The following is an 18,446-nucleotide window of genomic DNA, read 5'->3' as shown; positions in this document are numbered from 1 at the left end:
CCACATTTATTACTCATTCCTGATTCTCCTTAAGAAGATGGTGGCGAGCCACGTTCTTGAACTGTTACATGACATGTACAGAAAATATTTCCACAATGCTGTCTTGAGATTAAAACCTGTGTTCCTTGTTAGTATTTATTCTTTAACTAGGGTACGAACATGATTACATAGGGTGCCTACAACATTGTTCTGTCTATCTAAAAGACAACAAAATTAGGGCGACACAGTGGTTAGCACTGCTGCCTCACAGTGCCAGGGACCCAGGTTCAATTCCTGGCTTGGATTACGGTCTGTGTAGAGTTTGCACATCCTTCCTGTGTCTGTGTGGGTATCTTCCGGATGCTCCAGTTTCCTCCCACCTTCCAAAGATGTGTGGGTTAGGTGGATTGGCCATGCTAAATTGCCCCTTAGTGTCAGGGGGACTCACTAGGGTAAATGCATGGAGTTATGGGGATAGGATCTGGGTGGGATTGTGGTCGGTGCAGACCTGATGAGCCAAATAGCCACCTCCTGCACTGTAGGATTCTATGAAAATTCACGTGATCACCTTCAGGCTGAAACTAATAGTCAGTGAACGCTGAACCCTCAATCCTGTGTCTCTGTGGCAGGAGTGCTATACCATTGAGCTAAGGCTGACAGAAATACAATAACATTGGTCCACAAGAAGTTAAAATATCCCCTTTTAAATGCATTTCTTGCACAGTTCCAATCATTTGCAAGACTTGACAATGAAACAGCTGTTTGTGGTCTTCCTTGTGTATTGTTACAGGAGAGCAATGCAGTCCCTATGTTAACTTCACTGAGTTTAGATACTCCATGGAGAATTGGACTGAACAAAAGATAAGAAAGATCTTCATTACATATCCCAGTCCAAGCTTGGCTGCTTAATCCAAGGCTGCCAATCAACCGAGATCAAGAGTACAATAAGACTTGGCATTCATAGAATGCTCTCCTAAGCAGATGCACCCACCTTATCTGTAGGTCTGTTAAATCTTAGCCCATGTGTAATTTGATTACCTTGTAGGACAAATTCTGATTACCTTTACTGATTTACAAATCAAATGACCTAGTCTGGTCCTCTTCTCTTGAAATTATCCCATCTTCATTATCGTTACAGTATTGTGGGAGTACCTTTGCCATACAGTGGTTCAAAAAAACAGCACCTTCTCAAGGACAATTAGGGATGGTGAAAAATAACAGTCATGCTGAAGACATCCATATCTCGAATGAATTAAAAAAGAAATCATGTGACATGAAAATACACAAAAACTTTTCCTATTTCATGTGAAATGAAAAATCTGGAATTGGCACAAAGGCCTCAAATAATTCCTCTGGCAATTGCTTCAACAATCGTTAGACTTGTTTCACCCTTCTTAAAGTGGAACTTATGGTCTTCTAATTCTGTGTACAGAATCCATTTTTTATTTCTAAACGGAACGTGAAGTGAATGCCATTTTAAGATATCCGCCGTCCACTCATGCTTTGTTTTATACCAACAATGTCTAAAATGGAGGTTTTGAAGTGATGTAAAGCTACTATACAGTGCAGCCATTTGCAAGGGGAGTGGATTGTACATTGGGTTTGCAATGCACATTTTCCTCTTACAATGGATTGTTTTCTTGTATTGGACCTAGGCGTAGAGGAAGGTTGATTTTGTGTTTGCTTTGGCAGGGACTTCATGAATTACATCCGACGGTTCAGAACCTTCTACGCTTCTCTGGCAGAGCAGATATGCGAAGGTGAACTCCTGCCACAAGATAGTTCAACTTGTTGGAGCGGAGAGAATGTTGTCGAAAGGTAAGCAGTTTGCTGCAGTAACTTTCAAAGTTGTAAGATGAATTAATACTGACCACAGTTTGCTCTGAGGGATGTGACATGTGAGACCTTTAACTCTTGACCGCTCCAACCTTTGTGCATAACTTGTTGTGTTTTATGGCACAAACATTATGGAAGTGTCCACGATATAGTTTGGATGAGTTGAATTCTATTGTTGAATTAAGTCCAAATTCAGGAGATGTATTTCAGTATGATTATGACATACAGGGATTAGCTGTAGTCTTGCTCTGAAAAAACACCTATGATAGGGGTGCAGACAGATCTTGATACAAATATGTTTGCATTGGGCAATGTTTCCACACCTTTTTGACGTACTCTGTGATGTAGTTAAAAATCTCATCACTTGGGTTGTGCTTGACCCATTTAAGGGTCATCTTCAGCCTTGAGCATTAGCTGCAATGTGTGAGTAAGATTCTGATCAATCATAGGAAAAGAATTGAGAGTTGAAAATATGATTTTCAAACAGCTGCAGGGACAGTGAGAATGAGCCTATGGAAAAGCCAAATCAAAAGCAACCACTTCTAATTAGTTTTATATAGCATAAAGGTGATATCAGAGACACTTCACAATAGTTTGGGTGACCTTGCGGTAGGAGAAAATCTGTTGACCTCTGAAACCCGGGTTTTATATCTAGTCTAGAATGTTCCCCACTTAAGGACATATGGCTTGCAAATAGTCACGGCCTTGTGTCGATTTGGGAGTGCCTCTAGCTAAATGCTGTGTTAAGTTCTATCAAGGCTGGTGATAGTTGCAGGCATGGAATTATGCATGACAATTTTGGTCTGCATTATTGGAAAATATAAGGAAGCGTAAAGGCAAATAAGCCCAACTCAACAATAAACTGATCCAGTGGGTATTTAAGAAGAAATGAGAAATAGAGGGCCAGGTTTTCTCTCCTGCATTGGATGCAGAGACTATGGGGAATTCCCAGCTCTACCACAAATTAAGAGCAAATTACTGCGGTTGCTGGAATCTGAAACCAAAAGAGAACATGCTGGAAAATCCCAGCAGGTCTGGCAGCATCTGTAAGGTGAGAAAAGTGCCTACGTTTCGAATCCAGATGACCTTTGACAAAGGGTCATCTGGACTCGCAACATCAGCACATTTCTCCTTGCAGATGCTGCCAGGCCTGCTGAGATTTTCCAGCATTTTCTCTTGGTCTCAGCTCTACAAACTCGATCGTTGAAAATTGTGGTCCACAGTATCCTTTTTGTGTTCTGGGAAGTGGGCTGGACTAAAAGTCACCCTGCCAACCTCAAAGAGCATAGAGGCTGCTGGTTGTGGATATGGGCTGGATGGAAGGCCTGCTTCTGTGCTCTGCCATTTTGTGTAAGATTTTTTAAAAAAGATTAAAACTAAAAACAGCACTCACCCCTAACACCCTCACACACCCCTAACACCCTCACACACCCCTAACACCCTCACACATCCCTAACACCCTCACACATCCCTAACACCCTCACACACCCCTAACACCCTCACACACCCACACAATCTCCATGCTTTATCCATGTCAACCTATACCACCTTATGCCCCCCACCCATTCTCTGCCCCCTCATATCCCCAATGCTAACCAAAAGTCCCCTATTCATCCCCCATCCCCTCACACCCCATGCCCTATTTGGCCCAATGCCAACTTTTGTGGACCCATACCCACCATCGTTTGCCCTTACCCCTCCATTCCAACTCATAATATCCCTACAGTTCAGAGGGAGGCTATTCGAGCCATGGCGACTGCACTGACAACAATCCCACCCAGACCCTATCCCTGTAACCCCATGTTTTACCTTGCTAATCCCCCTGACAAGGGGCAATTTAGTATGGCCAATCCACCTAACCCGCACATCTTTGTGGAGTGTGAGGGGAAACCGGAGCACCCGGAGGAAACCCACGCAGGTACGGCGTGAACGTACAAACTCCACACAGACAGTCACCCAAGGCTGGAATTGAACCCAGATCCCTAGTGCTGTGAGGCAGCAGTGCTAACTCACCTCGAATCCTTTGACAGTTCCTTGACAATACTTCGACAGTCACTTGACCGTTCTTTGACAGTTGCTTAATAGTTCTTTGACAGTTCCTTGTCTCCTTCACAGTTCCTTGACAATTTTTTAGTTCCTGAACATTTTGACAGTCAGGAGAGAGTGGCAAAGTTGTCATGAAGACAAGACAAAGGGAGTGTTAATGGTGCTGTTAAAGTCTAAAGGAGGTGCTAATAATGGCATAAGGGCAAGTTGGCAGAATATGTTAACAGCAGAACAAGGGTCAGCAAAGCAAGTTGCAGATGGCCTTGTGGGGGAGGGGTTTGGGGAAAAAAATCAAAATGAGGTTGTTGAACTCAGTGTTAAATCCAAAAGGCTGTAACGTGCCTCATTCAACGATGAGGTGCTGTTCTTCCAAGTTTGTGTTGGGCTTCACTGGAACATTGCAGCAGGCTAAGGACAGCAATGTAGACATGGGAACAAGATGATTGGTTAAAATGGCAAGCTTTGGGAAGGTCAGAGTCATGCTAATGGACTGAGTGAAGGTATCCCTCAGAAAGAACTATTAAGTTAGGACTGGAGTCCTGGCTAATGTTTATTCCACAAAAAACATCACTTAAAAACATACCCCCTGTGTGTGATCAGATTGCTGTTGGGGACCTAGCGATGTGCAAATTAGTTGCTACATTATATTTTAAAACAGTGTCTATACTTTAAATGCAATTTGTAGGCTGTAAAGTGTCTTGGAGAGGCCTGAGGTTGTGAAAGCTGCAAAATAAATATAATCCTTCTAGCCTTCCTCACTATCCTCTCTCTCTCCCTCTCTCCCTTTTAGCTCTCTCCCTATCCCCTCGCCCTCCTTCTCAAATGAACTAGCTGCAAGGGAAGAACCACAGCTTTTTATTTTGTAAACCAAAAGGTCTGAAGCTCGAATGAAACATTTTGCCCCAGTTTTGTACTGATGAAAGCAATAAGGAACAGCAGTCCCAGTGAGCTGCTGCGACATTCACAGAGAGTGAGACTGAAGTTAGGTGAGGCATCTGGGACAACATATTCTTGAATTCCCTTGCTCCCTTCAACCATACACAGTGGGAAAACTCCATCCCAATTCAGCAATTATCCAAAATTTTACAAGAACTTTAATCTTTTTTGTTGGAAAAAAGTTCTGTTGCGTTTTCTAGACAGCTGGAAAATATTATGTTCTACCCACAATCCTTTTCTTTTGCTAATCAGTCACAGAATTAGGAGACATCCTGGACAAAAAAATGTCCCCTGGAGTCCCTTCCAAATTTTCAATCAGCCTCTTGCAAGGTATTTCTTCAGATTCTGGCTTTCCAGACTTATCAGAGTTTGATGTCAAACAGGAAGCGACTGCCTACCACAAAGGGTGTCACTGCCAAGGTGATGAGATGGTGTGTCACTCACTCCAAATTCAATCAGCATTGACTGAATTGAAGGACATTGGTTCATGAGCTGGTGAGGACTGGACCTTTGAAGGGTTCCTGTAGGCGCTCATGGATAAACTAAATTATGTTTGTCTATTGTCTCGGGAGAATTTTTCCACACTGTGTTGCATTGAAATGCTAAGAAATGCCTGAGGCATCAGAAACATAATAAGGAAGTAAAGGAAAGGCTTCGTTCATGAAGGTATGCATGGGGACGATGGGAATATTGAAATTTTTGTGTTGAAGATAAGTAGATGCTGTGATTGTACAAAAGAAAGCTATGAATTCATTGTAAACTAAAGGGTAAATGATAAGACTCAAATAAAAGCTCTATAGAAAAGGCAAACATCAAGGGCACTGAATATGCACTTTGTTCAAGTATTTAAAGAGGAAATCAAAAGATTTCTGATTTCACAGGGCATATTGAATAATACAGCATACATACTGGCCAAATGAAATCATATTAGTCTGTCAAGATGCTGTATGTGGATCGAAATAAGAAAAACATGGTAGACTAACGTGTCTGTCTGTCTTTAATTCTTGTGTTGTATTCTACTATATTCCAATGATTTATTTATTACCGTGAATTGAATTCCAGTGATCTCAACCACTTCCTTTTCACGGTTACAAGAGCAAAATACTGTGAATGCCGGAAGTACTCAACAGTTCAGGCAGCATCTATGGGGAAAGAAACTGAGTTAACGGGTGGGATTTTCCAGCCGCGCCCGCCCCCAAAACTGGAAGGTCCCGCTTAAGGTCATTGGACGGTCCCATGGTCTGCCCCTCATCTTGTTACAACTCCCGTGGTGGGTGGAGCGGGAAAATTCACTCCAATATTTCACATTAATGATCTCTCATCAGTTCTTGGGTCATTATTCTGAAATGTTAATTCCAGGCAGAATTTAATGCTCTCTCCCTCACGACTGCAGCATCACTACCCTCCTCTTCTTTTGATTGGCCTGTAGCCCTTGGTGGGTGGAACGTCCAACCCTGGGTCCTTGATCCTGGAGAACACCCTGTGCTGGCCAGTTAAGTGCCTGATTGACACGGCGCTTCCTGAAATGAAGCAATGCAAGGCTATCATCAGTTCTCAGCCAGGCAAGAATCCTATGGCCTCCATTAAATACTGTTTCTCTCTCTCTCTTCCCATTCACTCCCATTGTGTAGAATCCCAAATATAAAGACAAGAGTAGTCCATTCAGCCCCTTAAGCCTATTCTGCTATTCAATTAGATCATAGCTGGAAAATAATCTAAACCACTTCCTATTTGCTTCAATTGAAACGAATTCCAGTGATTTAAATCTTTTAATTATTTACTCCCATTGTACAGATTAGTAACAAGTCAACAATCTCTGCCACAACATCTAGGTTCCAGTGCATCAAACCATTACCAAACTGATTTAAACCAGGTTTCTCTCTCCCCAACTGTCCTTCTTTGTAGACTGTGTGTGTGGAATTATCTACAATACCATGTGAATGAAGTGGATGGGTGGGTTAAAGAATGACGGAAATATTTTAACGTGGATAAGTGTAGAACATAGAACATTACAGCGCAGTACAGGCCCTTCGGCCCTCGATGTTGCGCCGACCAGTGAAACCAATCTAAAGCCCCTCAAATCTACACTATTCCAGTATCATCCATATGTTTATCCAATAACTATTTGAATGCTCTCAATGTTGACGAGTCCACTACTGCTGCAGGCAGGGCATTCCATGTCCTTACTACTCTCTGAGTAAAGAACCTATATCTCTCACCCCTCAATTTAAAGCTATGTCCCCTCATGTTAGCCATCATCATCCGAGGAAAAAGGCTCTCACTATCCACCCTATCTAATCCTCTGATCATCTTGTATGCCTCTATTAAGTCACCTCTTAACCTTCTTCTCTCTAACGAAAACAACCTCAAGTCCCTCAGCCTTTCCTCATATGATTTTCCCACCATACCAGGCAACATCCTGGTAAATCTCCTCTGCACCCTTTCCAACACTTCCACATCCTTCCTATAATACGGCGACCAGAACTGTACGCAATACTCCAAATGCGGCCGCACCAGACTTTTGTACAGTTGCAGCATGACCTCCTGGCTCCGAAACTCAATCCCTCTACCAATAAAAGCTAACTCACCGTACGCCTTCTTAACAACCCTATCAACCTGGGTGCCAACTTTCAGGGATCTATGCACATGGACACTCAGATCCCTCTGTTCATCCACACTACCAAGTATCTTACCATTAGCCCAGTACTCTGTATTCCTGTTACTCCTTCCAAAGTGAATCACCTCACACTTTTCCGCATTAAACTCCATTTGCCACCTCTCAGCCCAGCTCTGCAGCTTATCTATGTCCCTCTGTAACCTGCCACTTCCCTCCGCACTGTCTACAACTCCACCAACTTTAGTGTCATCCGCAAATTTACTAATCCATCCTTCTATCCCATTATCCAGGTCATTAATAAAAATAACAAACAGCAGTGGCCCCAAAACAGATCCTTGTGGTACACCACTAGTAACTGAACTCCATCAACCACCACCCTCTGTTTTCTTACAGCTAGCCAATTCCTGATCCAAACCACTAAATCACCCTCAATCCCATGCGTCTGTATTTTCTGCAAAAGCTTACCATGGGGAACCTTATCAAACGCTTTGCTGAAATCCATATACACCACATCAACCACTTTACCGTCATCCACCTTTTTGGTCACCTTCTCAAAGAACTCAATAAAGTTTGTGAGGCACGACCTACCCTTCACAAAACCGTGCTGACTATCCCTAATCAAATTATTCCTTTCTAGGTGATTATAAATCCTATCTCTTATAATCCTTTCCAAAACTTTGCCCACAACAGAAGTAAGGCTCACCGGTCTATAATTACCAGGGTTGTCCCTACTGCCCTTCTTGAACAAGGGGACAACATTTGCTATCCTCCAGTCTTCTGGCACTGTTCCTGTAGACAATGACGACACAAAGATCAAAGCCAAAGGCTCTGCAATCTCCTCTCTAGCCTCCCAGAGAATCCGAGGAGAAATCCCATCCGGCCCAGGGGACTTATCTATTTTTACCCTTTCCAGAATTGCTAACACCTCCTCCTTATGAACCTCAATCCCGTCCAGCCCAACAGCCTGCATCTCAGTACTCCCCTCGACAACACTGTCCCTCTCCTGTGTGAAGTGTCGGAAGCCTAATCCAAAAATGAAAAAGATTTGTGGGTCACTGTCCCTGAAAAGGTACCATCAGCTGTTCCCCAGGCAAGGTGAAAACAGTGGGAAAGGAACAGGGCACATATGAGGAACTGAACCTGTGATGTTGCAGCAGACCAAATGTGACCTATGAACCTAATTAGTTCTTGATCTGATTGGTAAAATATGTCATCTGATCTCTGTGTCTCATTGAGAGAGTGCACTGACTAGTCTGATATTCAGCTACATTGACCAGGAAGGTCCCAAATCTAATCCTTATCTCAGCAGGATGAGGATTGAGGCACTACAATGGGCACCAAAAGTCTTGGAATAGCTGTAAAAGATATATAATCCAGATTCATGATCCCAACTGCAATTCTTGCTGGAAAATTCAGGTAAGTAGGCAGGTGAGATGTCAGGCACCAGGTGAGACAGCGGGCACCAGGTGAGAAGCCCAGGTTGTTATGAATGGAGAGAGAATTGTGGGGTAATTTCCCATTTTCAGACCTCGCGGCTGACCACAAGAAAATTGTTTTTGAGAAGGGGTGTTGTAATTTAGCATTGTGGCTTTAAAAACAGACATGAAACTGGCTTTCTTAAAGTTCAAATGGGAAGAAAGGATGAAGTTTATTTCTCACAACATCCAACGTGTAATCACAATGACAACCATTCCCCAGACATACTAGATACACACATAATAGCTTTCTAAAGATGCAACACGCACTTGTATTACTTAATAGGTTGAAAAAGGTCACTTCTAGTCTGCAAGGTACTGAAATATTGCAAGCCTGAAGCATTCCTTCTTGATGGATTGAAGAAATGAAGGTCAGCGTTTTCTGCTGATTAATTCACACTTGCTCATCTCAAGCAAAGTTGATCGAGTCCCTGTAGTGAAGAAGTATACATTGACAGGTAAAACGAAGAAGCCCCAATTCTCCTCTTAAGACTTTTGAAGCAGGGCCTTTCTTTGTGTTGGGTGAGAGATGGCTTCCCTTTAGTCTTTGTATCCCACATTGACCTACTGTCCTTGTGGTTTAATAAGGTACTTTCAGGTATTTATTATTGCAAGCCAGTTTCTGTTATATGACAGAAGTATCAATGTTTTCTATTGTCCACATAATGGGTTGATGATTAAGGAATTTGTCACACCACGGAGGATATTTGCTATCTCATCAATATTCCACCTATGATTGTTCTCCTGAATAACTTTGAAATTCCATCCTCATGGGCCTGGCAAGTTTAACAGCCATTGTCATTTCAAATCTCTTCCATTGAAATGGCGAGGTGGAGTCCATTAGCACCTGGGAAGGCCATTTGCATTTCAAGTAACTTACAAGAGGTATGTTCAGAAATATCTATGTCAGTACAGAAACAATAAAATAAGTCACCTGACTCTCTGGGAATCCATTGTGCGAAGGTACAGCTTTCATATTCCATGATGCTATTTGAAAGTAAAGTGCCCATCTCCCAATAAGCTTTCTGGGCACATAGAGTCATAGAATCATAGAGGTTTACAGCATGGAAACAGGCCCTTTGGCCCAACTTGTCCATGCCGGCCCTTTGTTTTTTAACCCCTAAGCTAATCCCAATTGCCTGCGTTTGGCCCATATCCCTCTATACCCATCTTACCCATGTAATTGTCTAAACGCTTTGAAAAAGACAAAATTGTACCTGCCTCTACTACTACCTCTGGCAGCTTGTTTCAGACACTTACCACCCTCTGTGTGAAAAAATTGCCACTCTGGACCCTTTTGTATCTCTCCCATCTCACCTTAAACCTATGCCCTCTAGTTTTAGACTCCCCTACCTTTGGGAAAAGATATTGACTATCTAGCTGATCCATGCCCCTCATTATTTTATAGACCTCTATAGGTTCACCCCTCTGCCTTCTACACGCCAGAGAAAAAAGTCCCAGTCTATCCAGCCTCTCCTTATAACTCAATCCATCAAGTCCCGGTAGCATCCTCGTAAATCTTTCCTGCACTTTCTGGTTTAATGATATCCTTTCTATAATAGGGTGACCAGAACTGTACACAGTATTCCAAGTGTGGCCTTATCAATGTCTTGTACAACTTCAACAAGACGTCCCAACTCCTGTATTCAATGTTCTGACCAATGAAATCAAGCAGGCCGGATGCTTTCTTCACTACTCTGTCCACCTGTGACTCCACTTTCAAGGAGCTATGAACCTGTACCCCTAGATCTTTGTTCTTTACCTCTCTCCAATGCCCTACCATTAACTGAGTAAGTCCTGCCCTGTTCGATCTACCAAAATGCAATGCTTTACATTTATCTAAATTAAACTCCATCTGCCATTCATCAGCCCACTGGCCCAATTGATCAAGATCCCATTGCAATCCTAGATAACCTTCTTCACTGTCCACTATGCCACCAATCTTGCTGTCATCTGTAAACTTACTAACCATGCCTCCTGTATTCGCATCCAAATCATTAATATAAATGACAAATAACAGTGGACCCAGCACCGATCCCTGAGGCACACCCCTGGTCACAGGCCTCCAGTTTGAAAAACAACCCTCTACAACCAACCTCTGTCTTCTGTCATCCAGCCAATTTTGTATCTATTTGGCTACTTCACCCTGGATCCCGTGAGATTTAACCTTATGCAACAACGTACCAAGTAGTACCTTGTCAAAGGCCTTGCTAAAGTTCATGTAGACAACATCAACTCTGCTGCCCTCATCTACCTTCTTGGTTACCCCCTTCAAAAAACTCAATCAAATTTGTGAGACATGATTTTCCACTCACAAAGCCATGCTGACTGTCCCTAATCAGTTCTTGCATCTTTAAATTCCTGTAGATCCTGTCTCAGAATATCTTCTAACAACTTACCCACTACAACTGTGACGCTCATCGGCCTGTAGTTCCCAGGCTTTTCCCTGCAGCCCTTCTTAAACAAAGGCACAACATTTGCCACCCTCCAATCTTCAGGCACCTCACCCGTGACGATCGATGATTCAAATATCTCTGCCTCCCACAATGTCCTGGGATACACTTCATTAGGTCCCAGGGACTTATCTACCTTGATGCGCTTTAAGACATCCAGCACCTTCCTCTGTTATATGTACACTCCTCAAGATATCACTATTTTTTTCCCCAAGTTCCCTAACATCCATGCTTTTCTCAACAGTGAGTACTGATGAGAAATATTCATTTAGGATCTCACCCATCTCTTGTGGATCTGCACATAGATGACCTTGTTGATCCTTAAGAGGTCCTATTCTCTCCCTAGTTACTCTTTTGCCCTTTATGTATTTGCAGAAGCTCTTTGGATTTTCCTTTGCCTTATCTGATGATGTGAACATAACAGGGTGCCAGGTGAGCAAAGGGTTGAGCTTCTCTCTGAAGTCTTCCGTTGACAAATAACCTGCCAGTTCTATAATCCAACCTCCTAATGAATTACTAAAGGGATGGTTGCCGAATTTGCTGATGACACTTTCCTACCTATCTTTGTAAGTTGTGAGAAGGACATGAGGCTACAAAAAGGGTATAGTTAGGTTAAGTGAGTGGGCAAAGATTTGGCAAATGGAGTATAAGATTGGAAAATGTGAAATTGTTCACTTTGGCAGGAAGAATAAAAAAGAAGCATGTTATCTAAATGGTGAGAGATTGAAGAGCTCTGAGGTGCAGAGAGATCTGGGTATCCTAGTGCATGAATCACCTGATGAAGGGGCAATGCTCCAAAAGCTTGTGCTACCAAATAAACCTGTTGGACTCTCACCTGGTGTTGTAAGACTACTTACTGTTCCTCAGGCAAAACAGCTTATTGCCGGTAAAAGAGGCATTTTTAGCACAGGCGTTGCTCCAAGAAGTTAAAGGTTACAACTAAATCCAACGTTTGAGGAATTATGATCTGCTTTTCCCTAACAGAGCATTAAAATTGCAATAAAGCTTGCTGTAATAGAATATTTTTACCCATTAATCATCAAGAAATATTCTGTAGTCAGTTTGCTAAATGGGGGCTGATTGTGTTTGGTTCTCTTGGGCTTGCCTTTAGGCATTTAAAGAGATGGCCATTGTTTCTGCCAGGGAAGGTAAGGCCCGAGAATGTTAAATGATAAAGGAATGTTTTTTTTTCACTTGTTTATATTAACGTCTGTCTGTCTCATAAGATCCAGTGTCAGTGCCTGGGCTCAGGCACTGAAAAAAACTAAATCAAACGGAAAGTAAACAATGCCTTCATTTCATCTGCTCTGTGGGAAAATCAAGGCCAAGGGTGCTTTACTGGTTAGAAAAGGAGAATTTGCCCTGAACCCTTCCGGACTGTAATTAAAGCAAATAGTTCTGTGGTAACGTAATCTTCTCTCAAATGAACCTGGATGTAAACTGGGATGATTATTTTTAAAACTTGTGAGGCTTGCCTCTACATATTGAAGCTGCCTCACTGTTTCTGGTCTCAGTATTCCACTTGCAAAGGCAGAGCCTTGCACCGGCTTGGAACCCTGAAACTCTCTCCCTAAACCCCTCTCCCTTAACCTGTCTCCCCCACCTTGAATAATTATCTTCAAGCACCTCACACTTTTAATCCGCCTTGACCAGTTCTTCCTCCTCCTCCAGCACTAGGTCTACTTTTTTACTTCTGCTAAAAGTGCGCTGTAAATATTTAGACTGGGTTAAGGACACTAAATAAATGCAACTTGTTGCTGTGTTGTTGGTCTTCCCATTTCAAACTGGAGCCATCTCTGATAATTACTTCTGTTTCTCTAAGTATGGGCTGGGAAGTTGAATGCATGATGTGGAGATGCCGGCGTTGGACTGGGGTAAACACAGTAAGAAGTTTAACAACACCAGGTTAAAGTCCAACAGGTTTATTTGGTAGCAAAAGCCACACAAAGGGGCTTGGAGCTCCGAAAGCTTGTGTGGCTTTTGCTACCAAATAAACCAGTTGGACTTTAACCTGGTGTTGTTAAACTTCATAGAAAATCATAGAAACCCTACAGTGCAGAAGGAGGCCATTCGGCCCATCGAGTCTGCACCGACCACAATCCCACCCAGGCCCTATCCCCACATATTTACCCGCTAATCCCTCTAACCTACGCATCCCAGGACTCTAAGGGGCAATTTTTTTTTAACCTGGCCAATCAACCTAGCCCGCACATCTTTGGACAACTTCTTACTAAGTTGAATGCAGTCAGGATTGTGGAATAGCAACAGCTATCAGACCTGGCCGCTGAAGATTGGGATATCATGATGCCGGTTAGCAGGGAAATCTGTTCTAAGTTATACGCTTATTTCACAGAGAAAATACTTATCATGTGAGGGATTGATAGAGAGATTGTGTTACTAATCCCCGTGATCCTTTTCGCTGGCTTTGGGTTTTTGGCCATAATATTATGAACCCACCTGGAAGCAACAGTGTGCAATGCTGCTGATCACTAACATTGAGAATGCAAATGTCTGTAACATTTGTATTTCCTTCTCTGTTCTGATTATCATAGTGAAGAATAGCTCAGTCACATGATTGATAGAGGCTATCTATCCTGGCAGTGAATTTGATGTGTTTAAGACTAAATGCCATAGCTGAATGATTATGTAAGTTCAAACCAGACCTATTTGAATCTGAAATCGGTTCAGTGTCAGCAATATTGCTGAATGAGATTCCTTAGGAAAGCCACCTCCCTTTTTCAAGAAGTGTTCCCTGTGTCTTGTCTGAGGTGCCATCTCCTGGCTGCGATGTTAAACCGAGGCCCCATCTGCCCTTTCAAAATATCCCACACCACGATTCAAAGAAGGAGGGGAGCCCCCCCGATACTCTGGTCAATTTTTGTTTTGGTTTATTATTGTCACATATATTGGGATACAGTGAAAAGTATTGTTTCTTGCGCACTATACAGACAAAGCATGCCTTTCATAGAGTACATAGGGAAGAAGGAAAGGCGAGGGTGCAAAATATACTGTACAGTCATAGCTAGAGTGCAGAGAAAGGTCAACCTTAATCCTTCAATTGACAATTAATTCATTATTTATTATTTGCTTTGTGCAAATTGACTGCTGGGTTTCCTTACATTACCACAATAATTGCACCTTAATTGGCTGTAAAGTGTTTCAGAGAATTCTGAGATTGTGAAAGGTGCTATGTAAATGCAATTCTTTTTCAGAGCTTGTGTGTATCTACCCACTGATATGATGTGTGCTCTGCATCTGATAGCATGTTCTTTTCTGTCTTTGGTCTGTTACCTTTGCAACCTTATAGAGGTGTGGTGTGGGACTAATTGGACAGTTTGTGCAAAGCACTAGCATAGGCAAGATGGGCCCAATGTGTTGCAACACTCTAGGATTTCTGGGACCTGATGCTACAGCCTAGGTCAGTCCATTGTATTAATTTCCTGTCATCGAGGCCCAAGAGAAACTTTCCACCTGTTGGAGCCTTATGTAGAAAGAACATGGTGACAACACCTTTCCATAGTAATTTGTGACTGAAATAGGCTAAACAGGGTGGGCAGACAAGAAGGTCTGGAGCCATTCATACGACGGTTGGATGTTGTAATAAGGAGTGGCAGCGGATGAGGGTGGGGTGAATGTTTGATAAAGTGCCACATGCTACGCTTGTCAGCAAAGTTGAAGCCCATGGTATAAAAGAGACCATGACAGTTTGGATATAAAGTTAACTGAATGACAGGAAACAGAGAATAGTGATGAATAGTTGTTTCTTGGACTAGAGAAAGATGTACTTTGGAGCTCCCCAGGGGTCAGTACTAAGACCACTGCTTTTTTTGACCTATATTACTGACCTAAATTTAAAATTTGCAGATGATAAACTTGGGAAGTATGTGAGGAGAACAGTGAGGAGAACAGTGATATATTTCAAAAGGACATAAACAGGCTGGTAGAATGGGTGGGCAGGCCAGAAATTAAATTTAATGCCCAGAAATGTGAAGTGACTCACTCTGGCACCAAGAATGAGGAAAGTCAATCTAAACTAAAGGATAGATTTCTGAAGAGGATGCCGAGAGAGGGTGATTTTGGGTATATGATTGAAGGTGGCAGAACAAGTTGTGAAAGTGACTTAAAAGTGGTTGGGGTGGCCCAATGGATAGCACTGTTGTCTCACAGTGCAAGTTACCAAATAAACCTGTTGGACTTTAAACTGGTGTTGTTAAAACTCTTACTGTGTTTACCCCAGTCCAACGCCGGCATCTCCACATCATGTCTCACAGTGCCACAGATCTAGGTTTGATTCCAGCCTTGGCTGACTTTGTGTGAAGTTTGCACATTCTCCCTGCGTCTGCTTGGGTTTCCTCTGGTGCTCTGGTTTCCTCCCACAGTTCGAAGATGTTAAGTTTATTTGGATTGGCCATGCTATATTGCCCCTTAGTGTCCCAAAATGTGTGGGTTAGGGGATTAGTGGGGTAAATACTTGTGGTTATGGGCTTGGGAACTAGGTAAGATGCTCTGTCAGAGAGTTGGTACAGCCTCAATGGGCCAAATAGCCTCCTTCTGCACTGCAGTGATTCTATGAATCTATGAAAAGGACTCTGGGCTTTAGAAATAGAAACACTGGGTATAGAAGCAAGGAAGTTCTGATGAACCTTTCTAAAACTTTGCTTCTGCTGTGACTGGAGTAGCGTGTCTTTTTTGGGCTCCACACTTTAAGAAGGATGTGAAGACTTTATCGGGGGTGCAGAAAAGATTTCCAGTGATTCCAGAGACTTCAAACATGTGGATAGGTTGGAGAAGCTGGGGTAGTTCTGTCAGAGACGAGAAAGGTGATGGATGTGATAGAATTGTTCAAAACCATAATGGGTCTGGACAGAGTAGATAGAAACTGTTCTATTGGCAAAGGATTGAGAACCAGAGGATACCAATTTAGGGTGATTGATAGAAGAACCAATGGTGCCATGAGGAAAAGCAGACTTGTGCAGCAAGTGACTAGGATCTGGAATGCACAGTCTGGGAGTGTGAAAGTGGCAGATTTTTGTGGCTATATCGAAAGGGAATGGGGACACACTTGTAGAGAAAAACATTGCATGACCAAGGGAAAAGGGCGGCAAGTGGAACTAGTTGATTTGCCCTTGTGGAGAGCCAGCATGACTCTGTCAGGCTGAATGGCCTTCCTTTCTATGATTCAATGGTTTTCACAAAGGAGGGATTCATTGACCCAAATGCGTTTTGTGTGTTGGCTGAGCAGTTTTTCTGCAAATTTTGGAATCACTGTGAAATATTTACCTCAGCTCAATCTTCAGGGTATTGCGTGCCCGACTGTTGGGTCAGGTTTGGCATGTCGCCACCCCAATTGGCTTTGACCTTTCAAATGGATCAATGCACCAGCCCCTCTATAAACTTTAATTTCAAAACTCCTGGAACAGTTTTGCATTTTCATTAGTTAAGATCTGGTCCGATGCGTAGCTCTTCAGGATCCTCAGTGACTGTGGTGGTAAGGAACTTTGGATGGGCATTTAATAGACAGCCCCTCTGAAGTTGAATGTACACCCCCAATGTTTCCTTGTGTAATGTGAATGCTGATTGTTGACAATTCAAGGATCGAAGGCAAGTTATTGCTGTGGTTGCTTTGATTTTAATGATGATCTCATTTAGATTGGAGAGCTTATGAGCTTTACGAGAGATTCTTTCCCAGGGAGATTTCATAAAATGACTCATTGGCTGTGCTGCATATTTGGGAACAGTTTGAGGATGTGACATTGCTGCTGCTTGTATATTCACACTGCCTCCCTTTCAGGACAGGGTTGCTGCAATGGAAGGATTCAGAGGCTGGTAGACTGCATCAAAACACCGGTGCTCTGCAAGGCTGTGTCCTCAGATCCTTACTATACTCCTTATACACCTTTGATTGTGTAGCCAAATTCCCGTCCAACTTGATTTTGAAGTTTGCTGATGACACCACCGTTGTGGATCAGATCTCAAACAATGATGAGACACAGTACAGGAAAGAGACAGAGAATCTGGTGAACTGGTGTGACAAGAATAATCTCTCCGTCAAAGTCATTAAAACGAAGGAGACAGTCATTGACCTCAGGAAGCATAGTGGAGGCCATGCCCCTATCTACATCATAGAAACCCTACAGTGCAGAAGGAGGCCATTCGGCCCATCGAGTCTGCACCGACCACAATCCCACCCAGGCCCTACATCAATGGGGACAAAGTAAAAATGTTCGAGAGCTTCAAGTTTTTAGGTGTCCAGATCAACAACCTGTCTTGGTCCCTCCATGCGGACGCTATAGTTAAGAAAGCCCACCAATGCCCTACTTTCTCAGAGCAGGACAGGCAATAAACTACAAAGCCCAGTCCATCACGCAAACCAGCCTCCCATCCATTGACACTGCCTACACTTTCCGCTGCCTCGGAAAAGCAGCCAGCATAATTAAGGACCCCATGCACCCCGGACATTCTCTCTTCTGCCTACAGACAAAGCATCCCGTTCATAGAGAAGGGAAGGAGAGGGTGCAGAATGTAGTGTTACATTCATAGCTAGGGTGTAGAAAAGATCAACTTAATATGAGGCAGGTCCATTCAAAAGTCTGACGGCAGCAGGCAAGAAACTGTTCTTGAGTTGGTTGGTATGTGCCCCAAGACTTTTATATCTATACCCCAATGGAAGAAGGTGAAAGAGAATATGTCCAGGGTGCCAGTGAAGGTGAGAAGAGATGGGAAGATGTATCATCCTTGAGGACATAACGTGTTGCAACATAATTTTGTTCCAGCTAAATCCTTGGAATGATCTATGTCCTCTGCAAATACTTCTAATTGGTGCTGCAATATGTCATCGATACAGGATGGGTAGTAGGATAATAAGAAATGCTTGCATGTGTGGTCTGTTAACGCAGGCCTCCCATGCAGCTCACCTGCAAAGAAGCAGGGATTGCCTTGATGGGCGACATAAAAGACTTTCACCTTTCCCTCTGGAGAGACTATCGTAATGTCATTAGACTAGTAATCCTGAGAGCCAGGCTAAACCCCTGGGGACACGGGTTCAAATCCCACCATGGCAGCTGGTAGAATTTAAATTCCATTTTTTTTTAAAAACTGAAATTG

The 18,446-nt window shown here is 42.9% G+C and overlaps 1 protein-coding gene across 2 annotated transcripts in view; it reads left to right on the top strand.

Moving 5' to 3' along the window:
* Positions 1–18,446, top strand: part of LOC144491433 (glypican-5-like) — a 594,817-nt gene that overhangs the window by 269,444 nt on the left and 306,927 nt on the right. For both annotated transcript variants that reach the window (XM_078209247.1, XM_078209248.1), the window contains one exon: positions 1,672–1,797. In XM_078209247.1, coding sequence (XP_078065373.1) covers positions 1,672–1,797 — 126 coding nt within the window. The remainder of the gene's footprint in view (positions 1–1,671; positions 1,798–18,446) is intronic.

This window comes from Mustelus asterias, chromosome 3 (assembly GCF_964213995.1).
Source record: "Mustelus asterias chromosome 3, sMusAst1.hap1.1, whole genome shotgun sequence".
NCBI lineage: Eukaryota > Metazoa > Chordata > Chondrichthyes > Carcharhiniformes > Triakidae > Mustelus > Mustelus asterias.
Note: the sequence above shows the minus strand (reverse complement) of the source record. Positions and strands in the feature narration are given on the sequence as shown.